This window comes from Danio rerio, chromosome 19, assembly GCF_049306965.1.
Source record: "Danio rerio strain Tuebingen ecotype United States chromosome 19, GRCz12tu, whole genome shotgun sequence".
Classification (NCBI taxonomy): Eukaryota; Metazoa; Chordata; class Actinopteri; order Cypriniformes; family Danionidae; genus Danio; species Danio rerio.
Window position 1 is genome coordinate 27,066,843 of NC_133194.1, and position 21,742 is coordinate 27,088,584.

The following is a 21,742-nucleotide window of genomic DNA, read 5'->3' on the forward strand; positions in this document are numbered from 1 at the left end:
AGAAGAAGAATACAGATTAGAGCTTCGCCCTGACCAGTGCTTCTCATATGATGTGTGAGAGACCCATACAGCTTTACTTTGAGTGAGATTTCCTCGAGAGAAAATGAGGTCGACTGAAACTTTGTGTCGTACACCACGCCAGTTTTGGCAGTGGAAACACAAGCCTGATAAAGGTGACCCATACTGATCTGTACTGTAATATACCGTACTGTACCAGTCAGTGTAAACAGGCCAAAAGATATGATTCAATAAAATAAACTATATTTTTATTCAACTAATGCAGGTAATTGGCATGCTGTGATCTATTCTGTATTTTGTTACTGTAACTTGACAACTCTTGGTAACAGTTTACCTCATTGTAATGAAAAAGCAGCATCAATATTCATCAAAGAAATTTATACTCAGAATCACATGAGAATAAAAATCTCAAAAAATATATTTTTAATTCCACTTAAATAAACCTGCTGCTCAACTAACTCTCTCATCCACATTAAGTGCAATGTTTTGTTATTATGTAAAACTATAGGACATTATGCTGATGAAGTGTAATATCAAGTGGTCAAATTTAAGAGGGAAATAACTCTGGAACGACTCAATAAATAGAGGCCTGAGTAAATTAATGAAGACAGCAACACCTTGTGTAAGGGTTATATAATCATACAGTTCACCTCACAGATTAATTGTGGCCTGGTTAAGCTTCAGTGACACTGAATGTACATCTTGGAAAGATAGATCGAGATAAGCTGCTCACCAACCGAGTGAGTATTGATACACAGCATCACACCAGAGGAGAATTACGCAACAGGTTCTTCCTTCCTATTAGACGGCGACACACACAGACACACACACAACAGGGATGATGTCACACCTTGTAACAATAGAGCTGATTATTCTGGTCATAATGTCTGTAGATGACATAAACACAAACTCTGTTAACCCCCCTGCCCGAGTGGCACATACACACATACTCACACACACACAAACACATTGTGTAAGATGCCCACCAACAGATTCAATGAATTGTATTTAGAGGACAGTTATTCTATAACTAAACATCTAAACGTTCATTTTCTTTATATTCATCAACAACAATGAATCAAAATCTACATATGAAGTAGTGCAAACTATTTTCAACATGGTAACAATACTCAAAAAAAAATCTTGTTGAACTAATCAGCGTAATCCAATGATTTGGGAAAAATCCCGTGACACTGAAGACTAAAAATGATAATGCTGAAAATTCAGCTTCGACATCACAGAAACAAATTACATTTTTAACATTTAGACAGAAAACAAATATTAAATAAATAGCACAGTAATCTTACTAGTCCCATTTTTGAAAGGTATGCTATCATTTAAAATTGTGTAGTTAATAAAATAATTTGCAATCCCTTTTTATTAAACTAAAGGCCATTGTAATCAACAGGTGTCATGGATAATATTAAAGAGAATAGAGCAATTTTACTGCAATAATGTCTTGAAATTCAGCATCTAATCAATTGTAAATGTATAAACGTTATAACATTATAAGACTTCCTTATATTGTGATCATTAATAATATGCTTAGTACATGTTGACAAGTCAATGTAAAAATACATTCATTCCTTTATTTTTCATCGGATTAGTCTCTATTTCAGAGGTCACCACAGCAAAATGAACAGCCAACTAGTCCAGCATATGTTTTAGGCAGCGGATGTCCTTCCAGCTGCAACCTAGTACTGAGAAACACCCATACATTCTCACATTTACACTCTCGTACACTAAGGTGAATTTGGTTTTACCCAATTCCCTTTAGCTCATGTCTTTAGACTGTGGGGGAAATAGAAGCACTTGGAGAAAACACACGCCAACACTGGCAAGACATGCAAACTGGCCCAGTTGGGACTTGAACCAGCAACCTTCTTGCTGTGAGGCAACAGTGCTTACCACTGAGCCACTACACTGTAAAAAATATATATTTCTCCTATAATTTGATAAGCTTTTAAGCTTAGCAGTATACATAGGCAAAACTGATATATTAATATATATTATATATAGTTTTTTTCAAATGTATAAATGATATGTTTATCATATCTTTAATCAAATTAACTTCCCCTTCCTTGTCAACATCTCTTCTCTGATTATGCATTTACCAGCACGCCGGCAGGATCAACCTGTCAACCACATGCGATCCACCAACATGCAAACCACATCTATTCAACCATCGAATTATTGATTGTTCCACTCACAATAGTAGAAATAAAAACTCTTGCTAATTCTGTTTTATATAAATCTTAACATTAATATCAAACCCAGCCACTGAAAAACAATTTACTGAAAACCATGTTAAGTAAAAGTCATCATGCTGCTGATATAGTAAGTCTGTCTGGGTTTTTAAAAAAAAAAAAAATTTATTTATTTATTTATTTTTTTTACGTGTGTTTTTATCCTACTAATTATACAAAACACTGTTCTGAGTAACTTCACTATAATACCTAATAAAACGTAAGGCTGAAAGAGACGAAAATGGCTGAATGGAGCATTCACTAAACTGGATACATCATTTTATTAACATGTTAAATCCAGCAGTGTTGTTTATTCATATTTTACTCAAAATTAGGTTTAATTGACTCAATTTCTGCAAAGCTAAACTATACTATATCATTTATCTACATAGGTGAAAGATAATTCATAACAGGTCATTTTGGAAGATTGTTAAGATGACAAACAACCTCTTCAAAACCCCTTCGGCTCCAGAAGTTCACAGAGTCTCACACACCACAGCTACAAAAAGATCCTAAGATCTAAACCAACACTGCCTTTGGCCAAACCGTCCTCAACACACACACACACAGCACACACACACAGCTGTCTCAGCAGATGGCCAAAGAGGGGTTTAAACTATACCCATCACACACACACACTGGGTTTTCACAAACAAACACACATGACCCAGTCATAATGTCTGCTTGAGTCAGGTGAGGGTGCGTGACCTACAGGGTAGCCCAGAGAGTTTCAAGACACACATGATACCAGTATGAAAAATCAACAAAAATTACCATATTAATCACATAAAATTACCATCAGTACAAAATGTTTAGCACAGCCTTGTATGCTTAATTTGAGCAAGAAAAGATATCCATCCTAAAACATTAAACAAATGTTATAGAAAGCTGAAACTTAACTTTCTAAAACATCAACATATTGTTACAACATACTTTATTATTTTTTTTATTAAATTAATAAGCAGATTGGTTGTATTTCTTGAAAAGTATTGCTTCAAAGAATGATCTGCCAGATAGAACCTTATAATTCCAAGCGGAAAATGACTTTTTAGAGTTAAAAGCTTCTATCAGCTATTTTTTTTTTACCTCAATCAGCACATTGAAGAAGATTTTGATACATTTTTACATTTTAGAGCACTTTTAGGGTCTCTTGTCATGTTAATGTATGAAAGAGAACTGTTACACACACCTTGTTTGCTATATGGAATGTAAACACTTTGAAGCTCATTATCTTGAAATCATTTAGAACAGATAGAACCTCATAATTCCAAGGTGATGAATAACAGAGATAGATAAATGGATGGATAGGATATTTTAAATTATTTCTAATTTTCATTAAGCTTAAATAAAAACTAAAATATAATCATGCAGATTAAATAAATTGATACATTTTACTAAAGCTATAAATTAAAAAGAAATTTGACTTTGGGCCAGAAAACCAAGTGTCCTTTTTTAATATTTTGATCCATGCATTAATACGCTAAACAAAGAAGATAAAAAGAATAAATAAGTTTTCCATTGATGTATGTTTTTTACATGACAGGACAATATTTGTTCAAGAGACAACTACTTGAAAATTTGGAGTCTGAGAGATTTAAAAATCTAAATACTGAGAAAATCGTCTTAAAAGTTGTCCAAATAAACTTAATACACTGACTTGCTATAAAAATAAGTTATTTTTTTCGTATATTTAGATTAGGAAACTTAACTTACAAAAATTTTTTGTGAAACATCATCTTCATTTAATGAGAATATATAACTTTGACCCACAGAATGTATTTTATGACAATAAATTCCTGATGATTTTATGACAATAAATTCCTGATGAAAGATTATTCCATTATGCATTTTGGCAAGTGCAGTGTTAAGCATATAGAAGTACACCCCTCATAAATCAGTAAATTAATGATGGACCTTCATTAAGCATTTGACTTTGTGAGGATATTTGGTAAGATATCAGGTTAGGACTACATTATTTTTGAGTAAAGTTGTATCAGGGCGAACAAGACATGCTGTTCCAAGAGCATGGTCTACTTGGCAAAATTACCATCACCTTCTGTTTAGTGCTGAGTGCTGACGAGGTTATTTTTGAATCCATTCAACTGAAATACCTCACACACTGCATACACAACTACAGGATTTTTAAAAATGTATTTAAAATATGCCTAGTCTGCTCACCAAGGCTGCATTTATCTGATTATAAATAAAGCAAAAACTGTAAAACTCCTCATTTGTCACCAAAACATTGTTCTTATTGAATGATTTTCTGCTAAATAATAATTTATTATTATTAGTGTTCAAAAATATGTGGCTACTTCATATTTTATGAAAACTGTGATATTTTAGTACCGTTCAAAAGAACTATTAAAATATGTTTGCTTTTTTTGAAATTAATTTCAATTTGCAGTGAAGTACATTTTGTGATGAGTTCTAGAGGCAATTCAAATGGAAGGTTATAACTAGATTTTTCTCCACTGTTATTTAAAATAGAACCTTTCCTGCTTTGACAAGAATACAGAACGTTGGTAACCACATCCATATTCTGTGATTTATCATAACAAATTTTACTTGCTGCAGCTTTGAAGTGCATCACATGAAGATGGCTAAATACATCATATATTGTTTGGATTCAAAAAGTATGGGAGCTGTATAAATAAATAAATAAATATATATGTAATTATTATTATTTTATTACTTAATTGTTGTTATCATTATTAGAATTATTTTCTCTCCTCCTTTATAAGTCCAAAGGAAGTTTTTGTTCTCTACATGCGTTTACTCATACTGTATTTAATTCCGAAAATGCTCAAAATAGAAGTAAATGTCTGAGTGAATTTTATTGTTAGTTTTGAAATGAATGGATGAATGAATGAATAAATAAATAAATAAATAAATAAATAAATAAATAAACTCCAAAAATGCCATTTCAATGCCAATCATTGAAATCTCTGACACTTACAGATGGTCACAAATCCAAATATTAAATCCAAGTCTTAGGAAAAAAAAAAAAAAAAAAACTTTACATATTATATACAGTAGAAGTTTCTGTTTAACAGAGAGAAGATTTTTTCAACAAATTTCTTAACATAGTAGTTTAGGTTATTAACTAGGTTATAACTAGGTTAATTAGGTTAACTAGGCAGATTAGGGTAATTAGGCAAGTTATTGTATAATAATGGTTTGTTCTGTAGACTATCGAAAAAAAAATCACCTAAAGGGGCTAATAATTTTGCTCTTAAAATGGCTTTTAAAAAATTCAAAACTGCTTTTATTCTAGCCGAAATAAATCAAAAAAGACTTTCTCCAGAAGAAAAAATATTATCAGACATACTGTGAAAACTTTCCTCGCCCTGTAAAACATCATTTGGCAAATATTTAAAATAAGTACCGATAAAAATAATGGCATGACTAGAGTAAATTCAGCATTGAATCATTGGCCCCTTTCACACAGTGATACTGGAAAATATCTGGAAAATTTCCGGAACGACTTTACCGGTATATTCAAAAAAGCGCTGTTCACACAGGCAAGAACGTTACGGATTTTTTCCAGAAAGGAGCATTCACACATCCATTCCAAAATACCAGTAAATTCTGACATCATTAACCAGAAATTACCTCTAAACGGCTGCACTTGTATTTGTAAACATTTGACTACAAACTCTGTGGATGGATCAGTATTGTGAACAACTTCGATGAAAACATATAGAGAAACACTTTCGCATGTCGAGATGTACATGATATGTGTGTGTGCTGGCACTCCGGGCTGTTTCACGGGCACACATAAAACTTGAAGGTAAACAAACAACGGCTTATCATAAGCATCTCATCGATAATTATTTACACGGTTGGCATTAAGATGAACATATAAACGTTATCTGAATAACTTCTAGCAGCTGAATGTGTCTGGGAAAATATTTAAAGGATTTTATTCTCATAAACCGCGCGGACGTGAATGCGTCTGACTGTTCTGATTGGCTAAAGTAGACGTCTCACGTCAGCACGTTCTAGACGTGCACGCACTTTTTCCGGCAATGTTTCTTCTGCGTTCACACAGCGCAGCATTCCGGCAAATTACAGGTATTGTTACAACTTCTCTTTCTTGAAAATAGCCAGAACAAATTTACCAGTATTTTCAAAAAGATCCTGTTCACACATACACACCTTTCCGGAAAATTGCCGGTAATTTTCCCGAAAGGTCTGTATGTGTGAAAGGGGCTATTATTTATTACAACGTAAAACATGAAAAAAGCTGTTTTCACAGAAAATTACATTTCACAATAGTACATTGCTGTTGTATATTTAATCAAATAAATGCTTTTGTGAGGAAAAGAAATATCCTTAAAATGTACTAATCTCTAACAAACATTTGACTTTTGAAATCTAAAGTCTTGTCCTAAAACATCATCAAAACATCAATAGTACGTTTATGGAAAAGTAATCCATAGTATTTAAAACAATTACAATGGTGCCACATCCATGCTATAGACTCTGCGAGTGAATGAAAATGAAAAGACATGATGTCATAATGACGGTATGTAATATTTTACTAGATATTTAGCAAGATAGTGTCCAGCTTAAAGTACAATGTAAAGACTTAACAAAATTAATTTAAAAAATTTGCCAAGTTTGCTTAATTAGGCAAGTCAATGGACAACAGTGGTTTGTTCTGTAGTCACTTGAAATAAAAATCTTTCTAATAATATTGAACTAAGCAGTTTTTTACATTTAAATATTTTACAGCCAAATTAAAAGAAATAAGACTTTCATCAGAATTTTTTTAAATGTCTTTCATCAGAAACGTTTTTTAAAAAGTTCCATTAAACATCATTTTAAAGAAATTTCTTTAAAAGGTACTTAACTTCTGAAAAACATTTGACTTTTGAAATCTAAAGTCTTGTCTTAAAACATCAATATTTATTTAATGAAAAAGTAATCCATATTTAAAGCAATGGGGATGGTGCTACATCAATGCTATAGACTCAGCGAGTGAATGAAATGCACGTGCATGTGTCTTCACCCCCTCACACCCACACAAACACAGGCACACATTTGGCTTCCTCCACACTTCCCCGGAGCCTCTGACGTCTCCTTTTGATGATGTCTTAAAGAGGGCATGACCTGCACATTGACTCGCAGATGGCAGCACAATGGCTTTAAAGCAGACATGGAGGAGCAGTGATTACACACACTCACACACACACACACTGCCCACACCTGCTATACATAAACACACATAAACACACACAAACACACACACACACACACAACCAGGCTGTTGTCTGACACGAGTACTAATGTTGTCTCCCCAGTAGAAGGTTCTGTGAGGATCCTGAAAATGCCATTGCATGAATGAACTTCTCATAACATGAGCCAGCATGTATGTGTGTGAATGCTTTCAAAACAAAAAAAAAAGTGATACGAGGTACCATATATCAAACTCTTATGATGGAATGATGTTGTATTTTAACTTAATAACTAAGTTTTAATGTTAAAGAGAGTATATTAGTTCAAAAACTTGAGATTTGTAAAAAATGGTTTGTATCTGTAATGTTCACCAATGCACGAGAGCATATGTGTTAATAAAAAACTAACTAAAAGTGAAATTTTAAAATATTACTACATTATTTTAAATCAAATATGCACTGCCTTAATGAGACTTTATAAACTTCATTTATATGTACATTTATTTTCACAATAAAGTAAATGATGGCAGAATTAAAATTTTTGGGTGAACTGTCCATTTAAGAAAAAAATCACACATATTATTTACGCTGTTTTGTCTATAATGAAATTATGAAGTTTAACCCTTTTAGCGCCATATTGCCAGCAAAAAATAAAGATAGTTAGTTTAAATTTTAAAAATGCTCAACATAGATTTAAATGTCTGTGTGAAAAGTTAGTTGTGAAATGAATGAATGAATGAATGAATGAATAAAGATTTTGCCAACTCCAAAACTGGCAATTCAATGCCAATTATTCCAATCTCCGACACTCAAAGATGATCACAAATCCAAATATTAAATCCAAGTCTTCTGAAGCGACATGATCAATGTTTATAATGAACAGATTTAATTAAAACTTTTACTACCAATGTTTTAAGGATTCAGATTTGTTCACGAAAGCTCAGGTGTGCTTGCTTTATGGCTGGAAACCCTAAAGTTCATTCTTGTGCTTCACGCCACATTTCAGCTTCACATTTTTAAAACAAATTTAAACAAATTTAATTTTTAGTTTTATTAAATCATTTCTATTAACAATTTTTTTGTCTTTACCATGATGACAGTGCATAGCATTTTACTAGTCATTTTGCAAGATATAGTATTCAGCTAAAGGGCACCTATTTTAACCCTTTTTCAGGATTTAAGATAAGTCATTTGTGTCTCCAGAATGTGTCTGTAAAGATTCAGCCCAAAACACCCATCAGATTATAGGTTTCAAAATATTGAATTTCCTGCTCTGAACACAGTGTAGCTGTTTTTGTTGCCTGTGCCTTTAAAGCTAGTTCTCCCCGTCCACCGTTCTCACGTGTCTGTCAGTGTGCCTCAATCTCTGCCTCGGCTGTGTCAGAAAAACAGCACAATGACAGACATGAAGGAAGCAGATCTCACATAACGTTTGTGAGACTTACTAAAGTATTAACTTTACCAATGATTATTTGATGTATTTGTTGTGGAGTTAATTCTGCAACGATGAGTCACAAGAGTGATGAGTTTGAGTTACAAAGTTCACAAACACACAGTGCATGCATTTAACTTTGCACTGTTTTTGCACAGCAAATGTGACAGGATACACATTAAGATCCACTGCTGTATAGATATCGGTTATGTTACTGTACAAAATAAACCTGATTTAACGTTCACAAAAGGATTGAAGCGTCTTATTTTATAATTGTACTGACACACAGCTGTGAAGATAAAGTAAAGACAGTAAAATTGCTGTAATTACTATAAACATACACTGTTTTAAAACTAAATCTTAAACTTGTAAAACTCATTCTTGATCACATTTGATTAACATAGAGAGCCAAACAGATCTTTTAATCCCAGTTGCTTTGTGCATGTCCTGTCTTATTGATATGATTTTACGCGTTACTACAGAAACATGGTAATACGCGGCTGTCAATCAGTTCGGTGGGTGGGGAAACCACACTCCTGCGTCACGTTGCAGTTGGACTCAAAACGGCAGGGATTTGGATCCTTTTTTTACGTCAGGAAATTTAAAAAATGTAATGTTTTTATATCACCCTAATATGACTGTGAACACACTATACCTACACACAGTTCTGTCCAAACAGCTTACACAAGATGATTTTCATCATAGGTGCCCTTAAAGTACAATTTAAAGGCATAACAAGATTAATTCAATTAATTAGGGAATTTCAGTTAATTAAGCAAGTCCTTGAACAACAGTGGTTTGTTCTGTAGTCAATTGAAAATAAAAATCTTGCTAATAATATTAAACGTAGCAGTTTTTTTTTTTACATTTAAATATTTTTCAGTAAAATTAAAGAAATAAGAAAAATGAGAAAAATATAATAGGAAATATTTTTAAAAAATATGACAGTGTGCTCCTTCAATCTGATCACCATATCAAGCGATCTTACCTTATCTCATATAATATAGAAACTTGATTCACATGGATTTTAAAAAAATGTTTCCTTACAAGCCTTTGAAAGCATAAGAGTTTTGGGTAAATAGACTTTCAGTGGAGAAACAGAAGCCTCTCTGGTTTAAAAATAACTTAATATCTTTTTTAAAGTTTAACAAAAGTTTTACGGGCTTGGAAGGGTAAACGATGACAGAAAAATATCATTGGCCCTATAACTAAAAGTGACAGTATGTTTATATCCACAACAGTAATGTGTAAGCATCAGTAAAAGAGACACATGCTTTAGTAGCAAAAATACTTGCAAATATGCACAAAAGTGGCTTTGAATTTTACCGTGTAAAGTGGTCTGTAATGGCGCCCACCAACTCTCCTACGCGATCTTGATTTGGATTTAGTTGACCCCTCTGCAGGTGCACTAGAAAGTCATCTTGAGTGGCAGTGTGTAGCACCACCAACTGGTCGCTGCCACTTGTTACGCTTAAACCAACCACCTGTAAGAGTGAGAAAAGAATAAAAGAGCAATTCAAACTTGTGAAAACACGTTAGAAAGCATGTGTTGCACAGTGATGCCAAAGCAATTGTGTAAAAAAAAATCCATGTTTTTTTCCAACAGATGCATTTTTTCTACTTTCAACTACTGGTATGCTGTCAACCTTTGCCTTTGCAATCCCAAAGTAAGAAACTCACTCACAGTGCAGTTACTTTCTTTGCTTTAGCACATGATTGACTCAGTAACCTTGAGAATGAGTAATATGCTGGAAATAATCATGAATGAATGGCTTGATTGTTGCAATTACTCAAAGAGTGTGACCAATCAAAGTTGTGCGTCAGAAAAAAATGTGTGTGTGTGTGTGTGTGGCTGGTACACATGACTCTAAGATTAGAAGCATTCCTGGGGATGCTGTATGCATGTACGTGAACGTGCATATCCATGCGCATTTATGTTGTTGTTTTGTATTTTATGTGTATTTATGCATGTATGTTTAAAAAAAAAACATGAAATAGTGCACTAAATCTTTTGTGGGAAATTCTATTGATGACTTTTGCTGCACTGCACGCACTTTCGTCTAATCAAATGCTTCCTGCAAATGTCAAATGTCATTAAGCTAGGTACACACTTATGTTCTGTTTGTAGACTCTCATCAGTTTTTTTAATGAAAGTAAGGTGTAATTTACACAGTGTTCTTAGACAAAACTGCCCAGTTGTTTACATGACAACAGCGATTTGGTAACTGAAATTGGTAATGAACTGAAAACGGTTTCAAAGTGGAAGTTTATGAAAATGCCATCGTTGTTGTGTCTGTGTAAACACCCCCAAAAAAGTTATATTCAGTTTGTGGGCTCTCATGCTGTGTTACCTTTAGTTTCGTGCATAGGCCCCAAACACTTTTGTCTAATTGTGTTTACCTGTGCTTTGTTTGGTTTCTCGTTTAGACACGTTTTTAAGCTCTCAGTTTTGAACTGTATTATTTGATTCATGTATTCTATATCACAGTTTTTGTAAATAAAGCAATTTACGCAATTTTTTTATAGACAAAATTGCCCATTTGTTTACACGACAAAAGCATTTTGGTAACTGAAAACATATAAATTTGTTAACAGTTTGCATGTAAACACCCAAAAATGATTACCTTTGAAAATGCTGAGTTCATGACAGCTTTGATAGCTTTAGAAATGTTTCAATTGAAGCCATAAGCGAAAACAAGCATACAAAACAATAGTGGAGTACATTAAAGTGGTTTTGTTGCTCAAGTGTTTGCTAATGCTTCAACAGGAAAGTGTGGATTTATTTCACATTAGAACCAAAAGTGTAAACACATCATAAATGCATATACAGCATATTCCAAATAAACATCAATGCTGAGATGCCCAGACATACAGGTACTTCTCTACAGCTGCTGTTTTTAAAAAAGTGACAGCACCAAATATGGCCTGGCATATGTTAAACATCATTCTAGCTGTACTTCTGGATAAGTGTGAGGGCAGATCATTTTAAAAATGTTGTGTATATGAGAATTTTTTTTAAAATGCAAGAGAAAGCGTCTCTGTTTTGCACTTCATCAATGACATATAAACGGACCCTAAATCTACTGCCACTGAAATCCACTGCTTTTCTATTTTAGTAAAATTCGTATAATGACTTAAATACCTAATAAAACTATTTCCTATTATTTTTACCTTTTATAAATAATATTCAGTGTTTCCTCTAGGGTTTTTTTTCCAGCTATGGCGGTAGGCCTTTTACACAGATCTAGCAACTACCTGTGGCATTATTTCAATGAAAAATGTCATAAGTGCAGCAGTATTACAAGTTGAGATTGCATTCATGTAATACAAGCATGCAAATATCTTTGCCTGCGCACCGATTTCCTCAGTTCGTGCACAAAACTTCTTGCATGCCCACTCAAATATATGCTGCTTAAGTGCAGATTTTCTTTTGCGCTCTCAAATAGACACTCATTTGTGATTTAGTGCATTTTTGTAATGAGTATGTCTCCAACATTTAATAGATTGGCTAGGAATATTTGTGAGTTTTGGAAAGTCTCCAATAGACCTATAAAGTCGCATTAATGTGTCCTGAAGCAAAGTGAAAGGGCTATAAACTCCAGCAAGATAAAGTCATTGTATGCAGAGCCATAGATCTTTATCTATAAAGTATAATTATGGAAACTGTGTTTATCTTAACTGAAAGCATCATGCTCCTGTCAGTGAGCATGTCATCTTAAAGCGATAAACAAATAACGCACAGCACTACTTTGATTACAGAAAAGTTTGCACTGTTATAATTCACTTACCTTTTAATATGTTTTGTTTCAATTATAACCCGCTATTAAAAAAAAAAAAAAACAATAACTGAATGTTTTGAATCGGAAGCTGTAATGTAGCCGTGGCAAGAGGAATTTTGGTGTGGCACCCACCATGGAAGAATGAATGTAGTGGAAACCATGATATATATATAAGTTTATTACTGGGAGACAACACAATATCCTGTTAATATTGGCACTGGGCCAAATTCACACTACGAGCAATTTGCAAGGGCAAAGCAACAATTGATCGTTCCTTTCAAAAAAGAGTGAGAAACATCCGGCAACCTCCATCTACGCAAGCGTCAGCGATCATTGGCGACCAGGTGGGCATGTCGGGCGATGCGACAAAGTTAAGAATGCTTAAACTTTACGCAAATGAAAAGTTACAGCCAATAGGAGCACCAGTAAAGCTCACATGATCCTCTCTTAGCTATCAGAGGCCTGTTGTATTCTCTGTGCTGTAGACTTACACAGACCTGTGTTTGCAGAAGGTTGCCACCCAGAGCGACGGGCAGCTATAAAGTCGCTGTGTGAATGAGGCAATAGTTTCCCACCAGTGATGATATACAGCCATATCGCACTGCTACGAGTGTGATAATCGTGTAAATAAAAAAAGAAAATCAAACACGAGTTTCAAAAAACTTTTTTGTATGAGGAACTACTTTCTTCCACCATTCATTCACATCTGTAGTTGACTTCAGAACAGCAGACCGTTGCTACTTCACCAATGTCACTTTAGAGCTACTGTTTGAGAGATTCTCTAGCATAATATTTAAAGTAATGACAAAACAGGAGATTTTGCTCACATTTTAAGATTATAAGGCTGAACTGTATGAAATGCCATCCTTATACAGAGATTTTAGTATTTCTCGAAAGCCGCAAAGTACAAAAAGCCACAAAAGTACATTGTATTGTCCAACAGCTGCAATGTTTGTCAAATGTATTTAGAGTGTCCTCTGCTTGTTGCTGAATGTGGGAGGAGTAATAAACAAGGTTGCTGTTATTTGCAGAATATCGCACAGCTAACTGCCAATCAGATTCAAGAACTATTATTTATAATATAGGGTTCAAGGATCTTTTTTAATACCTATAAAAACTGTGCATACATTTATTCAGTGTACTGCAATGATAAAAATGTGTGCGTTGCTGTAACTAAAGCAGCCTAAGGCCATTTAAAACACAAGCCTTCAAATTGTGAGACACAAACAAATTTTAAGGGGTCTTGTGAGCATGAAGGTTCATTAAAGGCTAGTGTGTGTTTATAAGTATGCATGAATGTGAACAGTTATGAACAGTCGGTGCGTCACCGCGGTGCCTGAAAGAAAGCGAGTGATCAGGCAGCGTTAAGCCTCTTTACTGCCACTTGGATGAACACACAAACATGCGCCCATGCACATACACACATGCACGCGCAGGTTAATCGCTCTGTGCCCTGCAGAACACATGGCTGACCTTGCTGTCTGAGAGTAAGGGAAATGAGGGTGGACCAGAAAACACAATCACAGAGAAACACGCAAAGACCTAAATAGCATTTTTGAATTAACTTTCAAAGAGCAATGAAGGCTATCCCAGAATGCTCTGAAATCAAGAATGCAACACATGATTAACAGTTATAAATACATCATTGTGGGTTTTAATGCTGTGCTTCCTGTCATAATTGCATATTTCTTTTTAAATAAAGGATATAAGAACAAAAAAAAAATATTTTCTCAATTTTACACTTTTTTTTCTTGTTTCCACAAAAACCCTTAAGTGAAAATTTCTTCATAGTCAAATTTTATATTGATTTCAATAATATAAAGAGCCTTTTATTATTTTTGTACTATAAAGCCTCTTTTGTAGAATGTTTTCATGGATGTAGAGCTTCTCCATGGAACCCTCAATGCAAATAAAGACAAATTAATAATCACAATAAATCTCCAGTTGACTGATTACATTAATGGTTTAACTGGCATCATAACTGCCTGGTTATCATTAAAACATGCTGTCAATTTAAATCAAGAAACTGGTTAATATGTTGAATTTACAGGGTTAAAAAAAACAATAAAAATCAATGGTATGTTTAAATAGGTAATTATTTAATTAAGTATGCACTTTGTTGAAAACATTTCTAGAACAAAAATCTGAGCATTTGATGAGGTCAGGTCTAAAAGGTTTAATTTTGCTGACATATCAGTCAAATGTTTTTACAGAGGGGATTGTGCATATCTGATTTGATCACTTAAAGAGTTCAGATGCAAAACTGCCATCTGAAATTTTCTTCTAAAATGAGCATTTTACTCAACAGCCAGTGTTTATGTTCAGTTATTTCAATTTAATACATGAAAAGAACATATTTGTTGCTATAAAAAATACAGAAAATGACATATTTCGATAAAAAATTAAGAAGGCCTTTAGAAGCGTTATCCTGCTGGAAGTAGCCATCAGAAAATACATTGTGGCTATAATGGAATGGACATGGTCAGCAATAATACTCAGGTAGGCTGTGTGGTTGACAAGGCCTACTCACACTATGCCATCCGTACCGTGCCCAGGCCCGTTTCCCGGATCGTTTGAGAAGTGTGAGTGCGTTGAATCGGGCTCAAGCACGGTTCACTTGGCCGGCCCTGGCCCGGTTGGAAGAGGTGTGCCTGAGCGCGGTACACTTGGGCTTTGGCGCGGTACGCTTGTGTGTGAGCGCGAAACGCGCCAAAGCCCGAAACCGAAAGCGAGACGTGACTTTTAAGGGACTTTTTGATATGGATTTATTAATCATTCTTACTGTTCAGTGATCGCAAACTGCCGTAGTTTATTAAAGACGAGAACTCCTCACAGCACGCCAGCTGCGCGCCTTCAGCAGATCTCCACTATGGCAAGCCGAAGGTATCGGAAATACACTATTAATCAATCGCGTTTACAATTAAAACGCCGCATTAAACGGCGCTAATACCATTTCAAACGCCGCTAAAAACGCCGTTCTGGTTGCAAACGCCGCAAATAACGCGCGTAAACCTGTAAAAAACGCCGTTTTTAACGCCGTTTTAGTGTTAGTAAAAAGCGCGGCTTATGACGCGTTCCGCTTGCCACAAAACGCCGTTTAAAACGCCGTTTTAACCCCACTGAAACGCGCGTTATAAACGGCGCTTTCCTGAAGTATAATGAGCCACTCCCGCTGATTTCCACAGCCAGTAAGCTTGAGCTGCTCTCACCCAATCAACGATGAACAGAACCAGACAAGACTAATTCACCACTGATCGTGGCACTCTGAACTGATAGCAAATGCTTATTTACAAAGTACCTTTTAACATAGATAGATTCCACGTCTTTATGCTTGTTAATGTTCATTTTAGATAGATGGCATCAGCAGAAATATATTTTTGTAAGTGCCTTGGCAAAAGTGACCGGGCATGTTGTTGTAACCCTTATTTCTGGCTGTTTACAGACCATTCTCTCCAACGTGGGCATCGCAAATAAACGCTGGATACCAGGGTGATAATTCGTTTCTTTTATTTAATCTGGAGCATCGACATAACATTCACAAACAACATTACAACAGCATTGCATCTGCCGAATTCCTCCACTTCCTTTTTCCCTCTCTCTCCTGCTTTCCAGTGCGCCTCCCTTAAAGGAGCCGGAGCACAACAATAACTTTCTCAACTAACACATATTAAACATTGTAACAAACATATTGAACGTAAATAGTTTAAGTAGATTCAATAACATTTTTACAGTTAAGTATTAATTAGCAAAATATAAATTAAAATAATGAATAAAATATAAAGTTACATTGACGTTACATTGACATAGCAGGTCTATGCAAACGCAAACTGACTCAATACTATTAGGGCTGGATGGGCAACATCAGTTGGAGGGCTAATGCAGATTTTAGCTCCAGCCCATCAAGCTCCTGCCAGCTTTAGTGGTCTTGAATACGTTGGTTAGCTTGTTTGGGTGCGTTTGATGTGCGTTATAGCAAAACTCCACAATGCCATCCCTGACAGGCCCTGCGCCAGGGGCATTTTAATAGGGCAGACCTTATGACTGATTTTGGACGATCCTGTTCCTTTCATTTAGGCTATTTATTCACTTATTTGTTATTACTTTGCATTGCTGCCCAAGTTACTAGCTTAAGGCAGTATAATATATAGGTACTTTTATTGTAGTAATAATACGCACAGTTTCATTATTACTGGCTTTATCAATGAAGGTAGTACAACAATACCGTTTATATAAATGCGACAGATCTTTCAGTGCCAAGGGCTTTATACATTATTTTCATTTATCCATTTTCTTGTCGGCTTAGTCCCTTTATTAATCCGAGGTCGCCACAGCGGAATGAACCGCCAACTTATCCAGCAAGTTTTTACGCAGCGGATGCGCATGCCCTTCTAGCCGCAACCCATCTCTGGGAAACGTTACATTATTTTATTCTCCTTATTTATTTCCGTTTTATTTCAAATAATAAATGTGTACAGTTTTAGGTAAAGACGTCAAACTATGCATGCAAGCTTACCACGGTTAGACTATTCTATACCGATAAATAAATAGTGAAATCAGCAAAATCATCACGCTTCACGTACACTGAAAAAATTGTTCACGTACCCGTACCCAACCAATATAAATGAGAAAAAGTTAAATGTTACAATAATGTCATTTAAAAAAAAAAAAAAAAAAAGTAGCTATTTGTGTTAATTAGTTAAATTTTAAAGCATTAGTGTAGACAGAAAAATACCTTAAAAAGATAGCTACCTAAATTCACAGTTATTACCGAGAGAATTGGTTAAATTTTGGCATGGATAACACGCAACTCTAGACTATATACCTTTTTTATAATTTTAAAGGTAAAAATAAAGATTTATGTTAGGTTATGATAAGTGTGCAGTTGTCCGCTTTGCAAATGTAAAAACACCATCATGAACCATAGGCAGTTTGCATGTTCTCCCTGCGTTCGCGTGGGTTTCCTCTGTGTGCTCCGGTGTCCCCCACAGTCCACATGCGGTACATGTGAATTGAGTAGGCTAAATTGTCCGTAGTGTATGAATGTGTGAGAATGAGTGTTTGTGGATGTTTCCCAGGGTTGCGGCTGGAAGGGCATCCGCTGCGTAAAAACGTGCTGGATAAGTTGGCGGTTCATTCCGCTGTGGCGACCACGGGTTAATAAAGAGACTAAGCCGACAAGAATATGAATGAATGAATGAACGTTCTTTCTGTGTGGGATGTCTTGTGGGGGAAAACGGAGCATCCGGAAACCCACGCCAACATGAAAAAAAAAAAACATGCATCTCCACACAGAAATGCCAACTGACCCAATTCTGATCTGTCGACCAGCGACCATCTAGCTGTCCGAATTGTGCTGCGCCACCGTGACGCCTATTTATTATTTTATTTGCAAAATTACCTGTGGCTAAATTTTATTTAATAATTAAAAATTAAGATTAACGACGCTCCAGTCAAACGTTTAAATTTAAATAGCAGTTTTGTATCCAATGCATTAATTAAAGATTACAAAACAATTCTAAATGTTTTATTTAAAAATTGTAAAAACTGCTTGATTATTTAATCATTTGGTAAAATTAAATACAGATTAACACGTTAAATATTTAATTTATAACAATACTTTTTTTTAAAAAATCACACAAAACACAAAAGTTAAGAATCATAAGTATTTAGCCTGGTCATTTATTGTAAAATATAACAATGTATATGAAACGCATATATCTGTCTTCTTGTTTACATTTAAATAAAATAAAATAGTGAAAATAATTAATTAATTTAATTGAATGTGCATTCATCTAAATTAAAGTTATTATTATTATTATTATTATTATTATTATTATTATTATTATTATTATTATTACTATTATTATTATTATTATTATGTCTTCACGATCTAACGAGCTACAATAACCACTTGTTTTAGAAATTTGCCTTTTTGTCCTACATCAAAGAGCATCAAAATGGAACACAAAAAAACAGCAAAAATGCAACGATCCTGAAGAGCATAAACAGCAAGCAAACCTTTTTTAAAAGACACAGGTGTTTAGTGCAAACTGCGTGAGCTCACCCTCAAGAGTAAAGGCGGGGCTCCTTACTGCATAATCAGATTGTTGTCTTAGTCTGCTACAATGACTGTAATTTTTTTTATTTCTCTTTAAAATAACATGGCTGCTAAAATATTTTAAATAAACGACAATACAACGAAATCATGTTTAAAAAACATTTTAGGGTCAATAATAGCCTCCTTGAGTTTTTTTTTTATTGTAACAAATCACTATAAAATGACTTAATTAATCCTACCATAACTTTACCCTATAATTAACCTATAGTTAAGTTTTTAAAGTGCACTTTAAACTGATATATTAAAAATATCTAGTATTAAAATAGTTATTAAAACTATTATGTTAGAAATGTGATATAAAGAGAGTGTCAATATATACTGACACTCTTTTTTACTGAACCAGAATTATATTGCATATAACAATTAGGAATATATATCAACATATTTTATGATGTTATTACCTTAAATTGTGATATTTTTGTTAATACAGTCTATGTGTATGAGTTAGCAGGTGGTTCAGTAGCTGCTAACTCATACTCATACATACGCTGCACCTCACTTTCACTTCGCAAACGGGAGAGCACGATTTTTTCGCAGAACTTGCTGTTTTAAAAGACAGAAACAGTTTAAACAGCCTAAACGCAGATGTTAGGCATTATTTAATATATTATTACAACATTTAATTATTTTAAGACTTTAGATGACATTGATGTTTGTAATTATTTTGAACGCATGGAATAACACTATTTTTGTACGCTAAATCCAGCACCGCCCGCTCCTTTCCCAATAATGTCAAGACACAGATGCTTACTGTCAAAGACAATATTTTTTTCGTTATGACATAATTCGTTTCCTTTTTAATTTTAATATTTCATTGAAATCTAAATGTAATAAAACACATCAGCACCAAGGAAAAATCAGACGCTCAAAACATAATCTTTAAAATTGCAAATATATGTCAAAAGATTGTGAGACAATACATTTGGTGAAGCATTAGGCTAATTAAATCCTCACTTTCCACTGACTGAAAATCATCCTCCCGCACAGCTGAGTGGACAGGCTCAAACAAAAATATATATTTTTCTTAGAAAAAAAAATATTTAAAAAAAAATTTCGTATAGTTTTTCTCTTTGTTTCAATAATTTTGATGTTCAGTTATTTTCTAGAGAAAATATAAGAACGAATAACATTTGAGATGCTTCAAATCCGCTATATGCTTCAACAATGCCGAATCACTAATTCGGTTGTCAAAATAAATAAAATAAATAAAAATTAATAAAAAAATGTATTCTAGCCTAAATAACATTAATATTATATTAATGTTATAACATTAAAGTGAAATATTCAGTATCAGAGAAGCCTGTATTAAACTGTTTTCCATGTTGTACCGGTCAATTACAATTTAACTAATTTAATCAAATAATTTATGCGCAGGACAGGCATTTACAAGTTCGTATTCGCAACAGCACTGAACATGCCCACATTACCATACTCAGTTGAAAGGTGAAATAACTCAAACTCCTTGTGAGAATGGAGATGTCTGCTTATTTAAGCCAGTCTGTAAAATAAAATTCCATGCGAGATTACTGCGCAGCAGCTGGATCTAATCTGTCTGATGAAACGAGACAATTTCCATGGCTCATGTGCTAATAATGAGACTGTCTCCACTCCGTGCAGGGGATCATATTTGTCTCATTAGATTTAGACTCAAATGTCTAAATTAAGTTTTTCTGTTTTAAAGAGCATTTACTCATTTTGAACCTTGTATTAAGCAATAGTAATCTGAATGGTAATTTTTGCGGAAAAACGCTTTAAAACACACAAACGCACACCTTTATTTGTTGTCATTCTTTCTTGCTTTGAATATATCACACACCGTTTAATCAGTAATCAGTTTAAATTATGTAATAAATAAATAAATGAATAAATAAATAAAAATAAATAAATAAATAAATAAAAACCAGCATTAATTTGCTCCCTCATGTTGGGTACAGTGCGTACTGCAGGCCCACTGCACATATACAGACCCATGTCACAGACACATTTTTTACTAAATAACCTAGACTATACTATAAAGTAAGACCTTGCCTCTTCTGAAAGAATTTGGAGAGATCTGCTACCCGCGTCAGGTCAGGTGCACACACGCAGCAGCAGAGGCGCACTCAACTCACACGGGAGAAAACTGTACTAGTTAACATAAAGACTAGCAGCCTAATTCATTACATGATTTGGTAAACTAATTCTTTGAATACAACTCTCTTGAGCTCTAAAAGGAAAAAAAATGCAAAAAAAAACGTGCTGTTAAATTAATATTAGCAGAGACGCAACTGCCAGTCATTTGTACATCAGGTTTTTTTTTCATATTGGAGTAGCCTAATTAAATGTTTAGTGGGACACTGCACATTATCACAGTAAGCTACACTATAATTAATATTTAAATGTATTATATTCATTATTATTAACATTATTAAAATTAAACTTAAATTGACATAACGCAGAACCCTTTTAAATGTTTGCTTTCATTTTGACATAGCTAAAGCGCATTAACAGTTGTGAAAGAAACATCCCATTATGCAGCAACAGTCAAGTTAGGGCACTTAAAAATGCCTTTTGCGTTTAAATGAAACATACGAAAATATATTTTAGGCCTATTTTAACAGCTAAAATACAGTTATCATATCGATATTGTTTTGATAGCTCATGGCCCTAAATAAAGACAATGTAACCTGAAAACAAGCTATTATAATAGGCTTAGCAAATAAATAAAATCAAAAAATAAAACATAATGGTTTATGATGGCGTTTTTACAAATGCCAACCGGACAATATCAAGAAAAGAAACCACACTTATTATAGCCTAACATAAATCTTTACTTTAACCTTTAAAACTATGAAAAAAAAAGTTATATACTCAGGTGAGTTACCTGCGTGTTATCTATGACAAAATTTAACCAGTTCTCACGGTAATAACTAAATGTATGTATCTTTTTTTAGGTATTTTTCTGGCTAATGCCTTAAATGTAACTA

The 21,742-nt window shown here is 34.0% G+C and overlaps 1 protein-coding gene across 3 annotated transcripts in view; it reads right to left on the reverse strand.

The window, feature by feature from the left end:
* Positions 1-21,742, reverse strand: part of myo1g (myosin IG) — a 107,542-nt gene that overhangs the window by 18,103 nt on the left and 67,697 nt on the right. For 2 of the 3 annotated variants that reach the window (XR_012394704.1, XM_005170069.6), the window contains exon 21: positions 10,206-10,363. Coding sequence is in view for 2 of the 3 variants with exons in the window: in XM_005170069.6 (XP_005170126.1) it covers positions 10,206-10,363 (158 nt within the window). In the remaining variant the exon portion in view is untranslated. The remainder of the gene's footprint in view (positions 1-10,205; positions 10,364-21,742) is intronic. The other variant, NM_001045221.1, reaches the window with a different exon arrangement.